The 23,513-nt window shown below is 48.1% G+C and overlaps 2 protein-coding genes across 2 annotated transcripts; one reads left to right on the top strand and one right to left on the bottom strand.

The window, feature by feature from the left end:
- Positions 1–1,619: 1,619 nt before the first annotated feature.
- LOC109784425 (uncharacterized) lies at positions 1,620–2,697 on the top strand. The gene is made up of 2 exons (XM_020343020.4): positions 1,620–1,828; positions 1,948–2,697. The coding sequence occupies exons 1-2, from the start codon at positions 1,726–1,728 to the stop codon at positions 2,562–2,564; spliced, it is 720 nt and encodes a 239-aa protein (XP_020198609.1). The 5' UTR covers positions 1,620–1,725; the 3' UTR covers positions 2,565–2,697.
- A 201-nt stretch (positions 2,698–2,898) lies between these two features.
- LOC109784426 (probable V-type proton ATPase subunit d) lies at positions 2,899–7,789 on the bottom strand. Its single transcript, XM_020343021.4, has 10 exons — positions 7,366–7,789; positions 6,682–6,802; positions 6,452–6,559; positions 6,264–6,366; positions 6,091–6,171; positions 5,909–5,994; positions 5,748–5,807; positions 5,611–5,659; positions 4,239–4,373; positions 2,899–3,326 (listed from the first exon to the last, which is right to left on the bottom strand). Exons 1-10 carry the CDS (start codon positions 7,544–7,546, stop codon positions 3,195–3,197), a joined length of 1,056 nt encoding a protein of 351 aa, XP_020198610.1. The 5' UTR covers positions 7,547–7,789; the 3' UTR covers positions 2,899–3,194.
- Between the last annotated feature and the right edge of the window lie 15,724 nt (positions 7,790–23,513).

Below are 23,513 nucleotides of genomic sequence, written 5' to 3'. Positions count from 1 at the left end.
GTTAAGGGGTGTTTGTAACACAAACTCTATTCTCTCTTAATTAATATACGTGGGAAATCTTTTGCCCTTTTTAAAAAAAATACTTGGGATAAACTATTTGTGTGAGGTATGAGACGCGGAGAGAAAGTTAAAAAATGTCGAGTTCTTTTGTTGCTTAGGTGAGATGGAGTTAGAGCAACTCCAATGGGGTGATCCAAACGGACGCGGATTTTGTCCGCATTTTGTTCGTTTGGGTCGGCCGGGCGGACATCTGTGTCCGCTTTTTTAATTGGGTCAGCCGGTGTGCCCAACACGGAACAGACCCATTTTGGGCATGTCCATCCAGGCATTTCTTCAAACACCTGACGGGCCACCGCCCTGAGCTGCTCGTCGACACAAGCTCCGGGCTCCAGCCGCACCCGGCATCGCGCCCGCGTCTTGCCATGGCCTCCCGCCGTCGCGCCCGCGCCCATGTCCCGCGGTCGCACTCGCCCGCTCCCGCGTCAGGCCGCGGCCGCCGCGCCCGTTTCCCGCTGCGACAGCCGTGCCCGCGTCTGCCACGCCCGCCGTCGCGCCCGCTTCCTGCCGCGCCCCCGTCCTGCGGCTCCTGCCGCGGCCACCGCAGCCCGCCTGCGCGTAGCTCGCGTCGCCTGCCGCTCGCGTCCTGCCGCAGCCCGCCTGCGCGTAGCTCGCGTCGCCTGCCGCCCGCGTCCTGCCGCAGCCCGCCTGCGCATAGCTCGCGTCGCCTGCCCACGCCTGCGTCCCGCCGCCACGCCCGCAACTCGCGTGGCCGCGCCGTGGCAATGCATTGGCGGCGAGCGAGGCGGCCGGGAGCTCGAGATTTACGGCGGGTGCGGACTGCGGATGCTGCGGGGGGAGAGGCGTCGTAGCGGACGGGGGAGGGCGCGCACCGGCTATCGCGGCGCGGGGAGGAGGAGGCTCGCGGCTCCGACACCACCGGCGGCCTTCAACCACCGCTCGAAGAGCACCACCGGACCAGCTCCTGCTCCGGGATACGAAGCGACGCGAGGACCCTGAGAGCGGCGAGCCTGGCGGAGCAGGGGCGGGGAGCGGGGCGGAGCACGGCCGCTCAAGCACGGCGGCGAGCGGGGCGAAGCAGGGGCGCATCGGAGCAAAGTGCGCCTCGAGCGGTGGGGAAGTGGGCCAGCTCATATAAATACGAAGAGAGAGAGATGGGTGGGTGACAAGCGGGCCAGGCCCGGACGCAGACGGACGAGAGCGACAGAGAAAACGTCCGCTTCGTATCCGCCTCGGACCCAAATGTGGCTTAAATTTAGGACGGAAATGGGTTTCGCGCGGACACAAAGCGAACGCAAAATAAAAATGGGTTTCTGCGTTGGGCCGTCGTTTTTGTCGCGCAGACTCAAACGGACATGGGCGGATAAAATGGGCGCGCCATTCAAGTTGCTCTTAGTACAGACGATACCCTGGCGCACGCCCAAAGTATAGTGAGCCCAAGACACGTTACACGTCTAGGAGGAGGAAATGGAGATCCCCTGGCTAGACCCCCACGATAAATTTTCCTTGTGCCAGCCCAGCCCCTCAAGAAAAGCTTCGAATAGTTTTAGCGTTACCAGCGCAAGGAGGCAAGCTGCGTACATGATGCTATATATGAGGCGCGTGGCAGTAACTCTAGGTGGCACCTCCAGCCCGATCGATCAGTACGCGGCTGAAGCTAGCTAGGTACCGTCTGATCGCCCGGCCCGGGAAACCCAGTGAAACGACATGGCGGGCGGGCAAGAATCGTCAGCCGTGGCGGCCGACTTGGACCCCGTGTACGAGTGGGTCGACGGCGACGGCAGCTATCTCCTCCGCCTCAACCTCCCAGGTACGTGCGATGCCCGTTCGTGACTCGTGCTGAGTGAGATGGATGAAATGGTGCTCCCCGAACCCGAATTAAGCTTTGCTGTTGTACCTACTGAGTTGTGTGACATTATGTTGATCAAGGGTTCAAGAAGGAGGACTTCCGGGTGCACGTGGACCCCGCGGGCCGGCTCAACATCCTCGGCCACAAAACGGCGGATGGCGGAGCTGGGAACGTGCGGCTGCACAAGGTGTTTCAGCTGCCATCTACATCCGACCTCGACGCAATCACCGGCCGGTACGACGCCAACTTGCTCACGCTCACCGTGCCCAAGCTGCCTTCCGCCCCGGCCAAGGACGTCGGCGACAAACCAACGGATGAGAAATCCAAGGTTATCCGGGAGGCGGAGCGGCTGATCGAGGCGGCGAGGGCAAGGTTGCAGCTGGGGAGGCACAGAGAGGAGACGGCCAAGGAACCCCCGGCCACGAAAGTGGACGACAGGAAACAGGAGCCCAAGGCAACAGAAAAGGTGGTGAAAGGAGATGATGGTCAGGACCACAAGGAGAAGCTTGAGTATGAGACGGCGACAGAGACGGAGACGCAGAGGGAGAAGAAAGGCTGCTGGAAGGAGCGGGCGGCGGAGGAGGGGTTCAAGTGGGCAGATACCATAGGTAAGAACAAGGAGGTGATCGCCGCCACCGCCGTCGCCGCCTTCACGCTAGGCGTCTTCGTCTCCCATAGGCTCTTCTCCAGAAACTGAAAATCATCATCATCACTGAATGTAAATGCAGCGTCCGTTGTGCTGATGTGTGCGTGCACCTAACAATACGAGCGGATGTACGACCTAGCTGCCGAGATATATACGTGAGGAATAAATTCTAATGATACTATCACGCGTACGTACATCACTAAATTATAGTACATGAAACTTACTATCACATACTCGTAGACCTGCATTTTCATGATCTATTTTTTTTTATAAGGTGCAAGGCTAGGAGGCTTGGGAAAATACACAATAGTAAACAAAGCCCAACAATTTCCATGTCTTTTCTAAGCTGCACAAGTTCCATTTGATAATGCAGTAAAAGAGTCTGTTTTGCCAACAAACCATTTGATATCTTGGGTGTACATTTTACATTGCCAACAAACTGCACAAATAGTGCCACCCACTACGAAAATAAACATCATTTATTTAGTTTACCGTACAACTGCGCCTTTTATTTTTACTACAAAAACAAATAATGATACACTACTCCAGGTCTAGCTTTTCAGCCGCGTAGAAAGAGGAACAGGGGTAATAACAAACCATGAGCTTGTAAAGTGTGCAATCGATTGTGCCATCATCAAAGCAGGCCTTTTGTACAACCATATGCACAGTAATAGGGGGCGATTAAAAGATCGGCACGACGCTGTCGTGGACCCTGTTCTTCTGGTTCTGAGCAACGCATTCAGAGATCCACATCAAGTTCCTTATCTCCTGCTCTCGTAGCCTCATGTATGCGAAGAAAACGGCATAGTGGAACTGCACAAACAAGAAGAGAATATCAGAGCTCCCACCTTAAATTCTAGAGTTGAGGTCCGAAATAGTGGCACACAAAGCTCACAAGTTTTCTGAGACAATAAAACTCACCAACAGGCACTAGCACTTATGGCATTTTTTTAGAACTATCGGGCACTCACAAGTTGTTCAAATAGAGTTATGACTTAAGATGGATCTATAGAATCATGTGCAAAGTCGTGGCTGGTTAGCGCATATTTTACAAGCATGTATGTATGCACCACGCTGGTATGCATCAGTAGTGCATGTGGCTGCGAAAACTGCTTGCAGCTCCAGGTCTCCATGGCTCCTGGTATTTGAAAATTTTGAAAAACACACTTCCGTCGCTAAAAAAAATCTTAAATCAAATACGTGAATACATACACACAATCCTAAGGCCCGGTAAAAATCTGAAAAAGAAATACTTTGTGTTATGGGAAATATAAAAAAGAGAAATCCCTTTTCTCCTATATTCTGTCAGAAATTTGTTTTTTTATAGCCAAAAACAAAATGAGATTTCTACCGAAACTTGCCACAGATATTAGGAATATGTATACGTATCCCTGGGAAAAATTTCATATTTTTTTGAAACTTCAAAAACACAAATTTCAAAATGTTTAGATATAGAGAGCAGTGGAGCTCGGGTGCTGCAATCCCTCTCTCATGTGGCTGGGCGTGTTATAGGCTTTGACTAAATCAGCCTACCAATAGTTGGTGTTTACTGCTTTACTGCTAATCTTTATTGAGTGTATAACCAGTGACCTAGAGAACTTGCATGCATCCAGTGTACAATATCGGATCTCTTACATTTTGACCATCTGTTGTTATTCCTGTCAGATAGTTTACATAAAGTAACTTGTGTAAACCTACATATAAGGTAAACCTAAAAAATTGTACCTGCTGTTCAAATGACAGGCACAGCCTCTTTACTTCCTCCTCATAAAAGGCCTTGTCCAACATCTGGCTTTCGCCATATGATATCTTGGCAAAAATAGACTGGTATGGGGGGTACTTTTCCATTACACCACGCACCTGCAGGATGAGCACAAAAAAAGTATTGACGTCAGCAATTCATGCGTGGGCACAGATCTCACTTTTATGAAGAGGACACTGGTCTGAATTCCAGTATAACTTAGATGCAATCCCTCTTGAAATACTACATGCTTGTTGAGATTTCCCTATGCTCTGTTTATTATCATCTCCACAACAACAAAAAACACATTTAACTTTCAAGTGAGAACTTCCAAAATGTAGTAGCACACTCAAAACCACAATACATCCTAGAGAGCATAAATCAGAACAGGAAAACAGTCATCCTAACAAGAGAGACCAGAGGGTAAGACGCCAAAAAAAGGACAATATATAAATGTGTGTTACTGTTAGCTAAAATGCTAGCTTGCCAAATGCTGATGATACACAAAGAAAGAAATAGATGCACATGCTTACAGGATAAGTATACCACATAGGGCAATTTTCAATAAAAAAAACACATGATGTTAATCTTCGTGCGAGAAAAGAGCCGTATGACAGAATGAGACCATGACTGCTGTAGGCCAAACAAAACATTCATACTGCAGCTGATATAAAAGAGCATCCAGTAAGCCGAGTTTGACTTATGCCCATCAAATGAAATGCCACAAAAGCATCTCCAATGGAATATCATTCTTCTCAGATAAGCCAGGCACACAGGTCGATGATGTGTCCCCTAACCCAGGATAAATTGGCCCTAAAGGAAGCTCAGGAACACGAAACTTGCAGGCAAATTGATGGAGGCTTACCTGGCCATCCGCACCATCAACAAAGTGGTACACGTTTTTGGCAATAATTATCAACACAGAAAATAGACTGTTGCTACTGTCGTAGCGAGGTGTTAACCCACAGCTCCCCCCCCCCTTTTTTTTTTCTTTACCCTCATTTTTTTAAGCCACACGGGAGAGGCAACCCCATTCCTTGACCCTGGTGACTGGTAGGTATGAAGCTTCTCCATTCTTACGGAGGAAGTGTTCAGCCTAGGGCACATGGTATGTTTAAAAGACCTCACGAGGAGTTAATTATTATCAATGGCCCTATCACAAACATCTGAAAGAGACATTTTATCATGAAATAACCATATTAACAGAACTTAAGCCTGAAATACTGAGCAATATGCACAAAGTTAGGTAATAAAATGAACCAGTTCATGGCATTATAACTCTGTGTTTAGACAACTGAAAATATTTATGTAGTAGAATGACCAACATTGAGCTTAAAAGCAGAACAGGGGATAAACCTGGTCAACATCTTCACAGACAGCCAAGTCTTCATGACCATACGGAAACCTGGAAACATCAGATTACTATAACCACATGCAAAATAGGCATATTTTAACTAAAAGTAATGCTAGTGCTACTTCCAACGGAAACCTACAATAGACCAAAGTTGGAGTACAGCTTCCGGCGGTCATCTCTAGTCAGCTCAGTACCAATACTGAAAAAACATGACAAGGAAATTAGCAGTCAGATGTCTGTGAATGTAATGGCAAACATGGAGATCTGTCACACATAAGGATGAAATGTTTAGTTTTTTACCTGTTTATTGTAATGTTTACAGCTCTTCTGTCGGCTTCAAATGAAAGGAGATTACACATAATCTCAGCCGTCGCACCACCTAGTTTCTGTTGCGAAGAAGTTAGTTAGAAACCAAACACAATTAGGCAAAACAACATTTTCAGTCAGAAAAATTGTAGAAGCCACCATATTTTAGTACATACCGCGCAAAATTTGTAAAAATCCTCAAGATACGCTTTGTAGAGTGTGTTCCTCATGATCTCAATATTCATGTCATCCAGATCCTACACAATAAACATGAAGCTCGCATGACATACCAAGGTATACTTAACCATTTCAACAAAAATGGACAGCACAATGGTTGCAAAGTTTTTACCTCAGATGTAATGCACTCTGAGAAGTACGGTGCTAAGGGTGTATCAACTAGAACCAGCCTGTAAAGCTCACGCATATTTTGAGCAACCGCAAGTGATGCAATGCTGTTGATTGGAGGAAAAAAAAATGAAGAGTCAGTATTTGATAGATCTCCATTTAACAGAAACGAGAAAGGAACCAGAACAATACCTGTCAAACATGCCCAATGGATGGCATTTCTCCAACAGTTCGTTAACATCTCTTTCATGCAATGTCCCAGTAACAATAAGTACAACATTATCGATCATGTGTCCATACCTGCAGAAAACATTATCCCGTTATGATCAAACCGAAGTCCTCCCTGCACTGGTTTGATATGTTGTTTGCTTGTGCAAACGAAGCAGAAACAAATGGCATCCTAGCAGTGCTTCATTATTTACGTTATGTACTGTAGGAATGTAGATAGAGGTTCATTCGCCTGGCACAACATGTGTTTGTATTCATCAACCAGCTTGAGAGTGCACTTCTCCACAATTGTTGTCGTGTGCAAGGGAGAAGGTTCTGCAATTAATCAGAAATACGATCACAATACAGAGGTATCAGAAGAAACGCATAGAACAAACATACACAGCGGATACTGTATATCATAGCACAAGAGCACATTAATGGAACTGATGTAATGAATTGGGTGAATTCGGCTTGCAACACGTCACAGATGGCTGAAACCGTAAGGCGGGAGTGGATGAATGAGGATGAAAGGGATCTTGCGGCAAAATTCATCTTGATGGCTGATGCTACAGAGTTGCCATGACATGTGGGCTGTGGGAAATACAGTATAACCAACTTGCAGGCACTGCGTAGATTAACACCGCCCGTTTCGTTGCTCATCAAACCTGCTCCCGACGGTTCCCAGAGAGCAAGAGAAATTTCGGACAAGGTAGGGCTAGCTCAAAACAATCCCAACTCGCCGAGCACGGTGCAGTCTCCCCTATTATCACTAACAAAATAAATCTCCAATTGGCCAATCGAGATCTCAATTGGCATGGATGGGATCGCGATCAACGCAGACCAAGCAGCCCAATCCAACCCAAAGAAGAGAGAAGGAAAAGATCCACGCGGCATACCGTTCTGGAGGTATGGACCGTACTCGGTGGCGGAGAGGTGCATCTTGATGTCGTCGAGGGTCTCGCACTGGCAGAGGTTGTTGTAATCGGCTTGGGTGAGGAGGCCCGAGCGGTTCCCCCGCACGATCGCCTCCAGGAACCCGTCGTGGATGTTGAACGACAGCATCTCCCACGAGTACATCTTGGCTCTCGCCGGAGGAAGGAAGGATCTCGGCCGCGGCGAGACGGATCGGGAGGGAAGCCGGCTAGTTGCAGATCCGGGGAGGGAGTTCGCGCTTGCGGATGTGGTGGGGATTTTTATCTATCAGCCAGAAAAGAATTCGCCTTCACAAGCCAAAGGTCGTGCCGGGCTCAGCTTGCTTCTGATATCCGGGCTAGGCACGTCGCCTCGCGCTCGCCTGTGCGGTGCCCTGTGGTGCTGGTGCGCACGAGACAAGGCCAGCCAGGAGACAAAATTTAGTGTTTTCTTTTTCAGGATTGCCAACACTACTTTATTGATCAAATGTGAATATTTTTTTTAGTTGATCAATGTGAATATTTAGGGAGGGAGCTCCTCTGACATACAGTCGGGGCCCACGAGTCAGTGACGAACGGCACCCTGCCACACGGCACAGGATCCTCGTCCAATATTTAGATCTCTCAAAACAAATGTCAATATTTAGAGGTATACAAGCTGGGTCATGCTGATTGGTAAACCATATATAGCGACCCTCATCAAATATAGAGGAAGTTTTGGTATGGTTATGAATTTCACTATTTGATTGATACTCTCTTCAAAAGTAACTCTAACAAAGATACCAGCCTTAGAAGCAAACTCTTTACCAGTGGCCATGTAGGATCCTCCCTTTCCTTCCTTTATATATCATCTATCTATACTACTACGGTTTTATAGACACATGAGACAAAATTTAGTAAACCGCTTATTTTTATGCACTACCGATTCGGATTTGGGTCTGAGTAGGGCACATCTAGATGGTAAACGATTCCTGATGGTCGACTGGCCACAGTTTCGGCCTACCGCGCGCGACGTCCTATCGGGGCCACATCCAAACCTTCCTATTTGTGTCTTCACAACCCCCCGTTTCATCCATAACGTCTTCTTCCTTCTCCTTCTTTCGTCGCCTACCTCCATGACTCCACCTCGCACATGATTTTGTTCCTCCACTCGCTGCAAGCCGTCGTCGTCTGCCTCTTGCCCGACATGTCCGCATCGATTTTTGCAACAAGGGGCGGCCGGAGGCAACGACGTTGCGCCCTCTGTTGCGTTGCAAATCCAGGTTGTGGGGTTGTTGGAAGCGGGGCATCACTTAGACTACTTGACCAAATAAAAACGTATCATTTTCTCAATTTTAGTTGTGGGCAAGTTTTAGCAATTCTACCAAGTCAAGTACACCCTACACATGCAAGTCTAAGAGTTGTGCAGCAGAAAGTAAAGACTTTGCATATGAATTTAAAGGGGGGATTGGAGATTTCAAACGCAATGAAGACACAATGATTTTTGTCGTAGTTCCGATAGGTGGTGCTATCGTACATGCACGTTGATGGAGACTTCAACCCACGGAGGGTAACGATTGCGCGAGTCCATGGATGGCTCCACCCATGAAGGGTCCACGAAGAAGCAACCTTATCTATTCCATCATGGCTTACGCCCACGAAGGACTAGGCTCACTCCGGTAGATCTGCAAGAAGTAGGCGATCTCCTTGCCCTTGCAAACTCCTTGGTTCAACTCCACAATCTCTTGGAGGATCCTAAGTGCCACTTAACCAATCTAGGAGACACCACTTTTTAAAAGGTAATAGATGGTGTTGTTAATGATGAACTCCTTGCTCGTGTGCTTCAAATGATAGTATCCCCAACACTCAAACACTCTCTCATGGATTTGGCTTGGGTGGATGAGAGGAATGAATGGAAAGCAACTTGGAAAAGGCTAGAAATCAAGGTTCAAATGGTTGGATTGGAGTCTCTTGATCTTAACACATGAGAAGTTGGTTCTCTTCTCAGAAAATGAGTAGTGCACGTAGTGGTTGGTTCTGATGCCTCTCTCTCTCTCTCTGAGTAAGTGGTGGTGGAGGGGTGTAAATAGGCAGCACAAAAATCCAACTGTTACAAGTCTTTGACCCAACTTGGTGACACCGACATTAAAATCTCGGTGACCGACTAGTATAAAAGACTTGACCATTAGGCTTTTCGCCGAGACCGAACAAAACATCTCAGTGGGACCGAAGTGCAATGGCTAGGGCTCAGTGATTCCGAAATGAAGCAACTTCACTACAGAAACTTGGTCAGGCCATCTCGGTGAGACCGAGATCCATTTTGGTTGTACCGAAGCGTTAGGGTTTGGCATGTGGCGGTGTATGGTTCATCTTGGTGGGTTCGGATAGGAATAGTACGGTGGGACCGAGATGGATATTTAGGGTTTTGGATAGGAGTGAAGCGGTGAAGTAGTTGAGGGTTTTGGAGCAATATCATTAAGCACTTTTGTCGGTGCACTAAGATATGGGTACCTTAGTACCCTGACTTGTGCATAGGCAGTTGTAGCCTTCCCGCTGGCAAGGCTTGCTGGAGGACTACTGCATACAAGACTCAAGATCCAATATACAAGACCATGAAGAAGACCTCCCGGCAGGTCATCGAGAAGTACTAAGTTAGTACTGAAGGTCAAGACTCAAGTTGCCAGCAAGCTCCACACCAGCAAGCCAAGACCCGACAAGCTCCTTGCGGGGAAGTTCCCCCTTCTCACTTCTCAACCGCTCCGCCTCATCGACCAGCTGATGGCTTTCCAAGATTAGGTGTCGAGCGGGCAAGCGACTTGGGGAGGATCATCAGGACGCGTGTCGGCACATCGCATGTAGGTCAAATTTATTGACACTCGTCTAGTGGACGTGTCAAGACGATAGGCTCGTCCAGGCCGACGCCACAGAAGGAGAGACGCCTTTTGCCAAAGGATCGTTATCATCGCACGGTGCATTAAATGTCCTTGTCCTAGTCTGGCAGGATTAGGTTGGATAGCATCAAGACCACTGTTCCATAAGATGTAATGACCATGTTGCCACTGTGGTGACCCTTTTTGTCTATGAAAGGAGGCTCATGGCTACCTGGGCACGGGTTGACACTTTGCTCACTCTTACACAGTAGTTGCACCTTGCATGCATCTTTCCGGCAAGCTGCGCTTGTAACTTGAGCCCCAAGTCGGCGGCCCAAACATGGGAAAGACCTCGCTTGTGAACTCTTAGATTTTTGCTCTCCGTGCTCGTCTATCTCCCTAGCCAAACTACAAAGGGGCCACGCTGGTCCCATAGATGTCGTACCCCGACATCTTGTTGGGGAACGTAGTATTTCAAAAAATTTGCCTACGATCACACAAGATCTATCTAGGAGAAGCATAGCAACGAGCGGGGAGAGTGTGTCCACATACCCTCGTGGACCAAAAGCGGAAGCGTTTAGTAACGCGGTTGATGTAGTTGAACGTCTTCGCCATCCAACCGATCAAGTACCGAACGCACGGCACCTCCGCAATCTGCGCACGTTCAGCTCGGTGACGTCCCTCGAACTCTAGATCTAGCTGAGGCCGAGGGAGAGTTCCGTCAGCACGACGGTGTGGTGACGGTGATGATGAAGTTACCGGCGCAGGGCTTCGCCTAAGCACTACAACGATATGACCGAGGTGTAAAACTGTGGAGGGGGGCACCGCACACGGCTAAGAGATTGTCTGTTGTGCCTTTGGGGTGCCCCTGCCCCTGTATATAAAGGAGGGGAGGAGGAGGCCAGCCAACAAGGGGTGCGCCAGGGAGAGGGGAGTCCTACTAGGACTCCAGTCCTAGTAGGATTCGGCCCCACCCTTTTTTCCTTCTACCGGAGGGGGAAAAGGGTGGAAGGAGAGGGAGTAGGAGAAGGAAAGGGGGTGGCGCCCCCTTCCCAAGTCCAATTCGGCCTCCTCCCATGTGGGGGCGCACTAGCCCCTTGTGGGCTGGTTAGCCTCCCTCCTATGGCCCACAAGGCCCATATCTTTCCCCGGGGGGTTCCGGTAACCTCCCGGTACTCCGGAAAAATGCCCGAATCACTCGGAACCATTCCGATATCCGAATGCAACCTTCCAATATATAAATCTTTACCTCTCGACCATTTCGAGACTCCTCATCATGTCCATGATCTCATCCGGGACTCCGAACAAACTTCGGTACATCAAATCACATAACTCATAATACAAATCGTCATCGAACGTTAAGCGTGCGGACCCTACGGGTTCGAGAACTATGTAGACATGACCGAGACACATCTCCGGTCAATAACCAATAGCGGAACCTGGATGCTCATATTGGTTCCTACATATTCTACGAAGATCTTTATCGGTCAAATCGCATAACAACATACGTTGTTCCCTTTGTCACTAGTATGTTACTTGCCCCAGATTCGATCGTCGGTATCATCATACCTAGTTCAATCTCGTTACCGGCAAGTCTCTTTACTCGTTCCGTAATGCATCATCCCGCAACTAACTCATTAGTCACATTGCTGGCAAGGCTTATAGTGATGTGCATTACCGAGAGGGCCCAGAGATACCTCACCGATACACGGAGTGACAAATTCTAATCTCGGTCTATGCCAACCCAACAAACACATTCGGAGACACCTGTAGAGCATCTTTATAATCACCCAGTTACGTTGTGACGTTTGATAGCCCACAAGTTGTTCCTCCGGTATTCGGGAGTTGCATAATCTCATAGTCAGAGGAACATGTATAAGTCATGAAGAAAGTAATAGCAATAAAACTCAACGATCATAATGCTAAGCTAACGGATGGGTCTTGTCCATCACATCATTCTCTAATGATGTGATCCCGTTCATCAAATGACAACACATGTCTATGGTCAAGAAACATAACCATCTTTGATTAACGAGCTAGTCAAGTAGAGGCATACTAGGGACACTCTGTTTTGTCTATGTATTCACACATGTACTAACTTTCCGATTAATACAATTCTAGCATGATAATTATCATGATATAAGGAAATATAAATAAAAACTTTATTATTGCCTCTAGGGCATATTTACTTCACATCTTTGGCGCGCCATGCAGGGGGATCGCTTGTGCAAGTTTCGCCATCTTCTTCATCCATGGCGCCCAAGAAGAGTGTGGCAGTGGGTGCACCGTCTGGCTCTAAGCTACAAGCACTCTCCATGCCGTATTGGTGACAGGAGTCGCCACTCGGCCGGGAGTCAAGATCCACACGTTGCTACGTCGAAAGGTGGCGCTGCGGCTCACAAGGTCGTTGTGATTACGTCGAAGGACGACGCCGCGGGATCCAAGACTAACAGAGCGGCAGGACGTACGCGAGGCAATCGCAAGATGGACACGAAGCGCTTCCCCGCAGCGACGCCGATGCTGGCCGGTGCCCAGGCAAGGAGCATGTGCACCCATCCCATGGTGCACATGGCCTGCCGCCACGTCAAACTGCTGGCGAGCATCGACCGCGGTAGCAAGATAGAGATGAAGCTCCTTCTTGCTCGCACAGAAGTCGAGCCACCTCTCAGTCCTTGTGCCCACGTCGCTGGCGCAGGTGGAGCTACTGCTGAATTTTCCTCCGGCTCCGGAGAAGATGGATGAGTGGTGTGCCACCATCCAAAGCCTCGTCGGCTTCGCCAACAACAATGGGGCGCGGCCGGCGCGGCCCTCCCGGTGGCAGCCAACAGCGCCAGTGTAACACTCCGGATGTAACTTTCCATATTTGTAACTCCAACTCTTGCCATTTTCGGCTATGTGTTATGATATTCCCTCCGTGGTCGGGTTTTGTCTTTCGTTTTGCATTTTGTTCATGTCATGCATATCATATCATGTCATCATGTGCATTGCATTTGCATACGTGTTCGTTCTCATGCATCCGAGCATTTTCCCCGTTGTCCGTTTTGCAATCCGGGGCTCCCATCTCCTCCGGCGCACCCCTCTTGTTTTCTTTCGTGAGCGGGTGTCAAACGTTCTCGGAATGGACCGAGGCTTGTCAAGTGGCTTTGGTATACCACCGGTAGGCCACCGGTCAAGTTTTGTTCCATTTGGAGGTCGTTTGGTACTCCAACGGTTAACCGGGCATCCGCAAAGTCCATTTGTGTGTGCAGCAAAACCCCCCCTCAAAACCAGCCCAAAACTCCTCTAAGTCACTTCCATGCTGTAGGTTGTTCAATCACGATCATGTGGGCGAAAACCGCACCTCATTTGGACTCTCCTAGCTCCCTCTACCTATATATTTGCATCTCTCCCGATTTACATTCGCAGTCCAACCCTAGTTCCCTTCCCCTCTCCGCGGGCGGACGTGTCCGTACCGCCGCCGGACGAACCCGCCGCCACCCTCCGACCAATCCTGCGGCGCTACGTCACCCGCCGGCTCTCCCACCGCCGTGGCCCGCCCGGCCCGCGCGCCGACGCCGCCCGCGCCTCCCTCCGCGCCGCCGCCGTGCCACGCCACCGTCGCCTCGCCGGCCACCGCCGTCCTCGACCTCCGCCGCCACCGCCTTGCCGTTCTTCGCAGCGCCGCCACGCCGTCGCCGGCGCCTCCCGCCGCCACGCCGTCGCCGGCGCCTCCCGCCGCCGCGGCAACATCGCCGCCCTCCGCCGCCGCCGCCATCCCGCGTCTCCCCCGGCGCCTCCTCTTCCTCCATCTCCGGCGAACAGGAGCTCCGGCGAGCCGAACCCTAGCTGAGCCCCGATCGGATCTGGAGAGCACCGACGGTTGACTTTTCCCCGCATCCTGAAATTTCCCCAAGTCTTTTGCATTTTCACATTATATACCCCTGTTCATCATGGCATAACTCTCTGCATATAGCTCCGTTTCGTGTGTGTAATATATCGAAATGTTCGTCTCATGATGCTCTAAATTTTGTTCCATTGCACCATGTTCATTAGAGTCTATATTGATGCCCCAATCTCTGGTGCAAGAGTGCTAGTTGCTGTTGTCTGCTGTTACTTAGCAGAACTTGAGGATTTGTTATTTTTGTATCATTTAATCTGTGCATCTTATGGGCATGAGCTCTACATGTGTTTTGTTGTATGCCATGCCATCTTTCCAGTGGTGTATGCCATGTATTTTTGTGATCTCTGTGGTGACTAGAACAATCATGCAAACTAGGCTCAGTAATGTTTCTGATTTCAGGGACTTAGTGATTTCTCTAAGTCTTTGTCTGCTGTTATTTTGTTGCCAAGTAAACTTGATGCTACAGAGAGATCCATGCATATTTTGGAGATGTTCAGTAAGGATGTTTTGTAGATATTGTTGTAGTTGATCCATTCCTGCCCTTGTTTGCAATTATGGAGTTCCATAGCATGACTCAATCTTGCTCTACTTTTGCTATAAAATATTTCTGGCAGATTCTTAACATGATATGCAATTTTGCCAAGCTTGTTCTAGTTGTCTCATACATGCTATGTATTTTCTCTTGCCATGGTTAGCTTCATAAACATGCCATCTTGCTGTAGGTATGCTTGTTTTGTCATGCATTGCTTTGTGGTGAGTGCATCAAGCTCACCAAGATGCCTTCATATTATTGTTTCTGCCATGCTCTGTTTTCTGCTAAGTCTGGAACCTGCTAACGAAACTTGCTATGTTTACATGGTTGCCATCATATCTTATGGTCCTTTTTGGCTTAAATTCAGTAAGGGACTTTTGTCATATGCATTTATTAGAATACTGCCATGCCTTGTTTTGCTATGTTAAGTTCCTGTAGCATGTTGATTTTGTGCTCTGAACATTGCTACCTGATGCTGTTTCAGACATGTCCAGTAATTTCACCAAGTCTGTGAACCTGTTATCTTTTGCACTTTTGCCATGCTTGTTTGAACCTGCTGTGCTGTGATCTAGCCATAGCTCAGTGTTCATCTTTTGTCAAGAATCTCCTGTAGATTACTGTCATATGCTTTGTTGCTATGTTGGAGTGCTGTAGCATTGTTACTTGTTGCATTCTAAGTGCTATCATGCTGTTTATCGTAGATTCGTGTCATTCTTGTTTTGCTTGCCATTTGCAAACCGTGCATCCGTTTCCGATGATCTTTATATCGATTTTGACCGAAATCATCTCATCTTTCCAGTGGCATGTTTGGTTTGCCAAGTTACTGCCTTGTTCATCATTTTCCTTCCGGAGCACGCATATGCATCGCATATCATATCTCGCATATCATACATGTGTTGCATCATGTTGCTTGTGCATTTCCCGTGATTGATTGTGGTTCCTTTGCTTGTGTTCTTGTCTTGGGTAGAGCCGGGAGACGAGTTCGTGAACGAGGAACCTGTTGAGTACGCTTACGAGGATCAAGCTTTCGACAACTCTGAGAACCTTGCAGGCAAGATGACCACCCCTCGAAATCACTTCTATCTTTGCTTTGCTAGTTGTTCGTTCTATTGCCATGCTGCGCTACCTACCACTTGCTATATCATGCCTCCCATATTGCCATGTTAGCCTCTAACCATCCTTTCCTAGCAAACCGTTGTTTGGCTAAGTTACCGCTTTTGCTCAGCCCTTCTTATAGCGTTGCTAGTTGCAGGTGAAGTTGAAGATTGTTCCATGTCGGAACATGGATATGTTGGGATATCACAATATCTCTTATTATATTAATGCATCTATATATTTGGTAAAGGGTGGAAGGCTCGGCCTTATGCCTGGTGTTTTGTTCCACTCTTGCTGCCCTAGTTTCCGTCATACCGGTATTATGTTCCTTGAGTTTGCGTTCCTTACGCGGTTGGGTGATTTATGGGACCCCCTTGACAGTTCGCCTTGAATAAAACTCCTCCAGCGAGGCCCAACCTTGGTTTTACCATTTTCCACCTAAGCCTTTCCCCCGTGTTTTCGCGAGCCCGAGGGTCATCTTATTTTAACCCCCGGGCCAGTGTTCCTCTGAGTGCTGGTCCAAACTAGAGCACCGTGCGGGACCGTCCCTTGGCAACTTGGGTTATGTTGGTACCTGTACGTTTCGCTCATCCGTTGTGCCCTGAGAACGAGATATGTGCAGCTCCTATCGGGATTTGTCGGCACATTCGGGTAGCTTTGCTGGTCTTGTTTAACATTGTCGAAATGTCTTGTAAACCGGGATTCCGAGACTAATCGGGTCTTTCCGGGAGAAGGTTTATCCTTCGCTGACCGTGAGAGCTTATGATGGGCTAAGTTGGGACACCCCTGCAGGGTAATATCATTCGAAAGCCATGCCCGCGGTTATGAGGCAGATGGGAATTTGTTAATGTCCGGTTGTAGAGAACTTGTCACTTGACCCAGTTAAAATACATCAACTGTGTGAGTAGCCGTGATGGTCTCTTCTCGGCGGAGTCCGGGAAGTGAACACGGTTTGAGTTATGAATGACGTAAGTAGGAGTTCAGGATCACTTCTTGGTCATTTCTAGATGACGACCGTTCCGTTGCTTCTCTTCTCGCTCTCATTTGCGTATGTTAGCCACCATATATGCTTAGTGCCTGCTGCAGCTCCACCTCATTACACCATCCTTTCCTATAAGCTTAAATAGTCTTCGCGGGTGTGAGATTGCTGGGTCCTCGTGACTCATAGATTCTACCAAAACAGTTGCAGGTGCCGACGATGCCAGTGCAGATGATGGGATCGATCTCAAGTGGGAGTTCGATGAGGAACGTGGTCGTTACTATGTGTCTTTTCCTGATGATCAGTAGTGGAGCCCAGTTGGGACGATTGGGGATCTAGCATTTGGGGTTATCTTATTTTCATTTGGATCTTGACCGTAGTCGGTCTATGTGTGTATTTTGGATGATGTATGAATTATATTTATGTATTGTGTGAAGTGGCGATTGTAAGCCAACTCTTTATCCCATTCTTGTTCATTACATGGGATTGTGTGAAGATGACCCTTCTTGCGACAAAACCACAATGCGGTTATGCCTCTAAGTCGTGCCTCGACACGTGGGAGATATAGCCGCATTGTGGGCGTTACAGCCAGTACGAGGGGCTGATTCACAAACAGGGGGTGGTGCACCAACGATGCAGTCCCCTCCCCGACAAGTACGATAGAGCCAGCGGGTCAACGCTCATGATGACATGTCTATGGCGTCATCCGATCCGCCAGGCTACCGGAATCGCCACGAAGATCAATGCCAGGTCATCAACGATCGGTGTGCCGAGGACGCTCGAACTACCATCAAGAAGCATTGGGAACCACACCGCCGGTCAGACGCGTGAGAACGGACAGTTGTGAATGAGCCTGCGTCGGGGTTCCCTGGGTGCCTACCCTACGATGTGGGTGATGACCCACAAGTATAGGGGATCTATCGTAGTCCTTTTGATAAGTAAGAGTGTCAAACCCAACGAGGAGCAGAAGGAAATGACAAGCGGTTTTCAGTAAGGTATTCTCTGCAAGCACTGAAATTATCCATAACAGATAGTTTTGTGATAAAGTAATTTGTAACGGGTAACAAGTAACAAAAGTAAACAAGGTGCAGCAAGGTGGCCCAATCCTTTTTGTAGCAAAGGACAAGCCTGGACAAACTCTTATATAAAGGAAAACGCTCCCGAGGACACATGGTAATTATCGTCAAGCTAGTTTTCATCATGCTCATATGATTCGCGTTCGTTACTTTGATAATTTGATATGTGGGTGGACTGGTGCTTGGGTACTGCCCTTCCATGGACAAGCATCCCACTTATGATTAACCCCTCTTGCAAGCATCCGCAACTACAAAAGAAGTATTAAGGTAAACCTAACCATAGCATGAAACATATGGATCCAAATCAGCCCCTTACGAAGCAACGCATAAACTAGGGTTTAAGCTTCTGTCACTCTAGCAACCCATCATCTACTTATTACTTCCCAATGCCTTCCCCTAGGCCCAAACAATGGTGAAGTGTCATGTAGTCGACGTTCACATAACACCACTAGAGGAAAGACAACATATATCTCATCAAAATATCGAACGAATACCAAATTCACATGACTACTTATAGCAAGACTTCTCCCATGTCCTCAGGAACAAGCGTAACTACTCACAAATCATATTCATGTTCATAATCAGAGAGGTATTAATATGCATAAAGGATCTGAACATATGATCTTCCACCAAATAAACCAACTAGCATCAATACAAGGAGTAATCAACACTACTAGCAACCCACATGTACCAATCTGAGGTTTTGAGACAAAGATCGGATACAAGAGATGAGGGTTTGAGAGGAGATGGTGCTGGTGAAGATGTTGATGGAGATTGACCCCCTCCCGATGAGAGGATCGATGGTGATGATTTCCCCCTCCTGGAGGGATGTTTCCCCGGTAGAACAGCTCCGCCGGAGCCCTAGATTGGTTTCGCCATGTTCCGCCTCGAGACAGCGGCGCTTCGTCCCGTAAACTTCCTTCTGATTTTTTCCAGGGCGAAAGACTTCATATAGCAAAAGATGGGCACCGGAGGCCTGCCAGGGGGCCCACGAGGCAGGGGGTGGCCCCCCCCCTCTGGTGCTTTCTTCGCCCAATATTTTTAATATATTCCAAAACTGACTTCTGTGGTATTTCAGGACTTTTGGAGTTGTGCAGAATAGGTCTCTAATATTTGCTCCTTTTCCAGCCCAGAATCCCAGCTGTCGGCATTCTCCCTCTTCATGTAAACCTTGTAAAATAAGAGAGAAAAGGCATAAGTATTGTGACATAATGTGTAATAACAGCCCATAATGCAATAAATATCGATATAAAGCATGATGCAAAATGGACGTATCAACTCCCCCAAGCTTAGACCTCGCTTGACCTCAAGCGGAAGCCGATAACGAAAAATATGTCCACATGTTTATTGATAGAGGTATCGATAAAATAAAATATGGACATGAGGGCATCATGATCATTCTTATAACAACAACATATACATATATTGTCATATGATTTCTTATGCTAAAGTAACAATCTATTCACAATGTAAAGTATGAACCAGAAACTTCATTGAAAACTAACAAACTATAATCCCAGTCATTGAAGCAATTGCAATTTGTCATAACATTGGAAAGAGTCAATATATGTAACGCCCCGAGACCGACGCTCCAGAAGACTTCCAGATGCTCTGAGTTTCGTTGTGTGATTTGTTTTGTTTGTTGCATCTCTTGCATTGCATCATGTCATCATGCCACTAAATTTTGCAACTTAAATAAATTGCATGGATCTCTGATCCATTTAAATTGAGGGAACTCACATGGTGGTTTCTCTTTAAAACATATCCTCCTAATATTTAGGGAGCTATATTAAACCAATCCATTGGCTTGGAATCACCCATAACACATATGCACCGTTCTTCAAATTTCCTTTTATCCTACTCAACTTCTTTTCTTTCTTTGGGGCCTTTTAGGAAAATTGAGTTGCAATTTTACTCTACCCATTAATGTTCCAAATCTGCCCATAAATCACATCTATTGTGTAGGGTCATCTCCTATATTTCAACCCATTTGAAGTTCATTTGAATGGGTTTCGAAATTCAAACTTGCCAAGTTAAATCCAACGCGTGTGGATTTTACTTCCTCTAAAAATCCTCAGGCTATGTTTGTCAAATTCTGCGCATTTTTATGAGCCCGGGAAAATTATCCCCATGTCCAACTTCTTTCCCTAACCCTCTCTTTCTTTTCTTCTCTCTAATTATTTTCTGTTAAAGAAAGTAGGAGAGGGAGAGAGGAGAGAGACAGCCCAGGCCGGCCCATCCTTCCTCCCAGCAGCCCAGCCGGCGCCCCCACCAGCTCTAACCCTAGCCCCTCACCACACTCTCTCCCGATCCCCATCTCTTCCTCTCGTTCCCGTGCCCGCCGCCACACCCGCCTCGCGCATGATCCCCATCTCTCCCTCCTCTCGCTCTCTTCCTCGTGCCCGATCCCCACGGCCCCGACGCCCGCACCTCCTGCTCGCCAGTCGCCTCCGCCGCTGTCCTCCATGGCCGTTGCCGGCCGAGCTCGAAGCTCCGCCGCCGCACCTCGTCGCCGGAGTCCCGCTCCTCTGCCTCCCTGCTTCGTCCGCCGTGACGTCCGGCCGCCATGCCGTCATGCTGCAGCGCCACCGGCCTCGACCTCCCCCCTCGCCGTGGCTACACCCTGCAGGAGCTCCGCCTCCTCTGTTTCGCGTTACCCCGGCAAGCTCTGCCGCCCCTTGTCTTGCCCACGCCGGTGACCAGCAGCAGGTCGCTGCTCCGCGCCGTCCCTGTCGTCTCTGTCGCCGGACTGCTGGCCCTCGCTGCCGAGAGCCTCGTCGTTGGCCTCCTCCTTGCCTCTGCACCTCCGTATCCTGTTGTTGCTGGACGCAACTTTGTCCACGATGAATACGCCAAGACCCCGAGATCGACTTCGCGGACTGACAAGTACCACGACGACCGTCGAGATCGCCCAGTTCCACTACCGGTGAACGTTTTGGAATCGCCAAGTCACACTACAACGCGAAGACCATGTACAACTACGGATCCCGTGGATTTCACCAAGTACCTCTATCGACGACCTGAACATCTATGGAACGTGGACAACTACTTCCACTTCAAACCCGTCCGCCCCAAAACGCACGCTTCGAAGGTATAACCGCCGTTGTGACCGCCATGAACGAATGCATGTGATGTGTTGTATGAGATGCCCATGGTTGCACCTTGTTCGAATCGCCGCTTGATCGTTCCTCCTTGTTTGCCATGCCGTCGACTCGTGGGACGCCTGGTTACCGGGATCACTCCCCGTCACTCTTGCATGTTTCGCACACTTGTTCTTTTGCACCGGCATTTCCACGAATTGCTGGATCATCGGAATGTTGTCGTTGCACCATTCCCGTTATTGTCGCCATGGCACCCTTTCATTCCGTCATGGCGACAAATGCTCTTATCATGCTTCAAAACATGCTCATGTCAACATTTTCATAAATTGCATAAACTTGTAAATGTCATCTGCATCATGATAACAACATTTAAAATGTTTATATTTGTTGTTTCCATTAAATTGCTAAATATGCATATGGGGATTTTCCGGAATTGTTGTTTCTTGTTTCCGGCCTCACTTAAACTTGCCTAAATAGTTAGTTCAATTATGCTTCACCTCTTGCCATGTTTAATAACATTTAATATTGTTGGGTACATAAACGAGAGAGAACTAAATAATTGATGTGGTGCTTCGTCAATATGCAACTCGTTGCATATTGAGCTCCACTTAATTTGTAGTGTTGTTTGTTGCACTTTGCCATGCCATGCTCATTGAACCGGACATGCATCATACTTGATTGTGTATCATGCCATGTTTATGTGATGGTTGTTTACTATGTTGTTTGTTTCTTTCCGGGTTGCTTCTCTCGTTACCTTCGGTTTTGTTCCGGAGTTGTGAGGATTCGTTCGACTACATCCGTTTGTCTTCTTCATGGACTTGTTCTTCTTCCTTGCGGGATCTCAGGCAAGATGACCATACCCTCGAAATCACTTTTATATTTGCTTGCTAGTTGTTCGCTCTATTGCTATGCCGCGCCACCTACCACTTGTTATATCATGCCTCCCATATTGCCATGTCAAGCCTCTAACCCACCTTCCTAGCAAACCATTGTTTGGCTATGTTACCGCTTTTGCTCAGCCCCTCTGATAGCGTTGCTAGTTGCAGGTGAAGATGAAGATTGCTCCATGTTGGTTTATGGTTATGTTGGGATATCACAATATCTCTTATATTATTAATGCATCTATATACTTGGTAAAGGGTGGAAGACTCGGCCTTATGCCTGGTGTTTTGTTGCACTCTTGCCGCCCTAGTTTCCGTCATACCGGTGTTATGTTCCTTGATTTTGCGTTCCTTACGCAGTTGGGTGATTTATGGGACCCCCTTAACAGTTCGCCTTGAATAAAACTCCTTCAGCAAGGCCCAACCTTGGTTTTAACATTTGTCACCCAAGCCTTTTTCCCTTGGGTTCTGCAGACTCAAGGGTCATCTTTATTTAAACCCCCGGGCCAGTGTTCCTCTGAGTGCTGGTCCAAACTAGAGCACCGTGCGGCACCGCCCCTTGGCAACTTGGGTTACGTTGGTACCTGTACGCTTCGCTTATCCGGTGTGCCCTGAGAACGAGATATGTGCAGCTCCTATCGGGATTTGTCGGCATAGCGGGTGGTCTTGCTGGTCTTGTTTTACCATTGTCGAGATGTCTTGTAAACCGGGATTCCGAGACTTATCGGGTCTTCCTGGGAGAAGGAATATCCTTCGTTGACCGTGAGAGCTTATAATGGGCTATGTTGGGACACCCCTGCAGGGTATAAACTTTCGAGAGCCGTGCCCGCGGTTATGTGGCAGATGGGAATTTGTTAATATCCGGTTGTAGAGAACTTGACACTCGACTTAATTAAAATACATCAACCGCGTGTGTAGCCGTGATGGTCTCTTTTCGGCGGAGTCCGGGAAGTGAACACGGTTCTTGTGTTATGCTTGAACGTAAGTAGGAGTTCAGGATCATTTCTTGATCATTACTAGTTGATGACCATTCCGTTGCTCCTCTTCTCGCTCTTATTTGCGTATGTTAGCCACCATACATGCTAGTGCTTGCTGCAGCTCCACCTCACTACCCCTTCCCTACCCTTAAGCTTAAATAGTCTTGATCTCGCGGGTGTGAGATTGCTGAGTCCTCGTGACTCACAGATACTTCCAAAACAGTTGCAGGTGCCGAGGATACCAGTGCAGGCGATTCTACTGAACTCAAGTGGGAGTTCGATGAGGACCTTGGTCGTTACTATGTTTCTTTTCATGTTGATCAGTAGTGGAGCCCAGTTAGGACGATCGGGGATCTAGCAGTTGGGTTATCTTCTTTTCTTTTGGCTTTGACCGTAGTCGGTCTATGTGTGTACTCTGACTGATGTATGATTTATTTATGTATTGTGTGAAGTGGCGATTGTAAGCCAACTCTTTATCCCATTCTTGTTCATTACATGGGATTGTGTGAAGATGACCCTTCTTGCGACAAACCACAATGCGGTTATGCCTCTAAGTCGTGCCTCGACGCGTGGGAGATATAGCCGCATCGTGGGCGTTACAAGTTGGTAATCAGAGCCATCCCCGACTTAGGAGCCCCCTGCTTGATCGAATCGCTGACGTTGTTGAGTCTAGAACAAAAATGTTTTGAGTCTTAGGATTATATATATCAGAGAGTAGGATTCTTTTTACTCCTCAGTCCCTTCGTCGCTCTGGTGAGGCCTC

Source organism: Aegilops tauschii, chromosome 3 (assembly GCF_002575655.3).
Source record: "Aegilops tauschii subsp. strangulata cultivar AL8/78 chromosome 3, Aet v6.0, whole genome shotgun sequence".
In the NCBI taxonomy this organism is placed as follows: Eukaryota; Viridiplantae; Streptophyta; class Magnoliopsida; order Poales; family Poaceae; genus Aegilops; species Aegilops tauschii.
Note: the sequence above shows the minus strand (reverse complement) of the source record. Positions and strands in the feature narration are given on the sequence as shown.

Bases quoted from the DNA above. Each gene is read 5' to 3' on its own strand.
- LOC109784425 (XM_020343020.4), top strand. From the start codon at position 1,726: ATGGCGGGCGGGCAAGAATCGTCAGCCGTGGCGGCCGACTTGGACCCC. The intron at 1,829-1,947 runs GTACGTGCGATG...ATGTTGATCAAG, and splicing joins CCTCCGCCTCAACCTCCCAG to GGTTCAAGAAGGAGGACTTC.
- LOC109784426 (XM_020343021.4), bottom strand. From the start codon at position 7,546: ATGTACTCGTGGGAGATGCTGTCGTTCAACATCCACGACGGGTTCCTG. The intron at 4,374-5,610 runs GTTTATCCCCTG...CTCATCCTGCAG, and splicing joins TCTGTGAAGATGTTGACCAG to GTGCGTGGTGTAATGGAAAA. The intron at 3,327-4,238 runs GTACAATTTTTT...TTGTTTGTGCAG, and splicing joins GCCTGTCATTTGAACAGCAG to TTCCACTATGCCGTTTTCTT.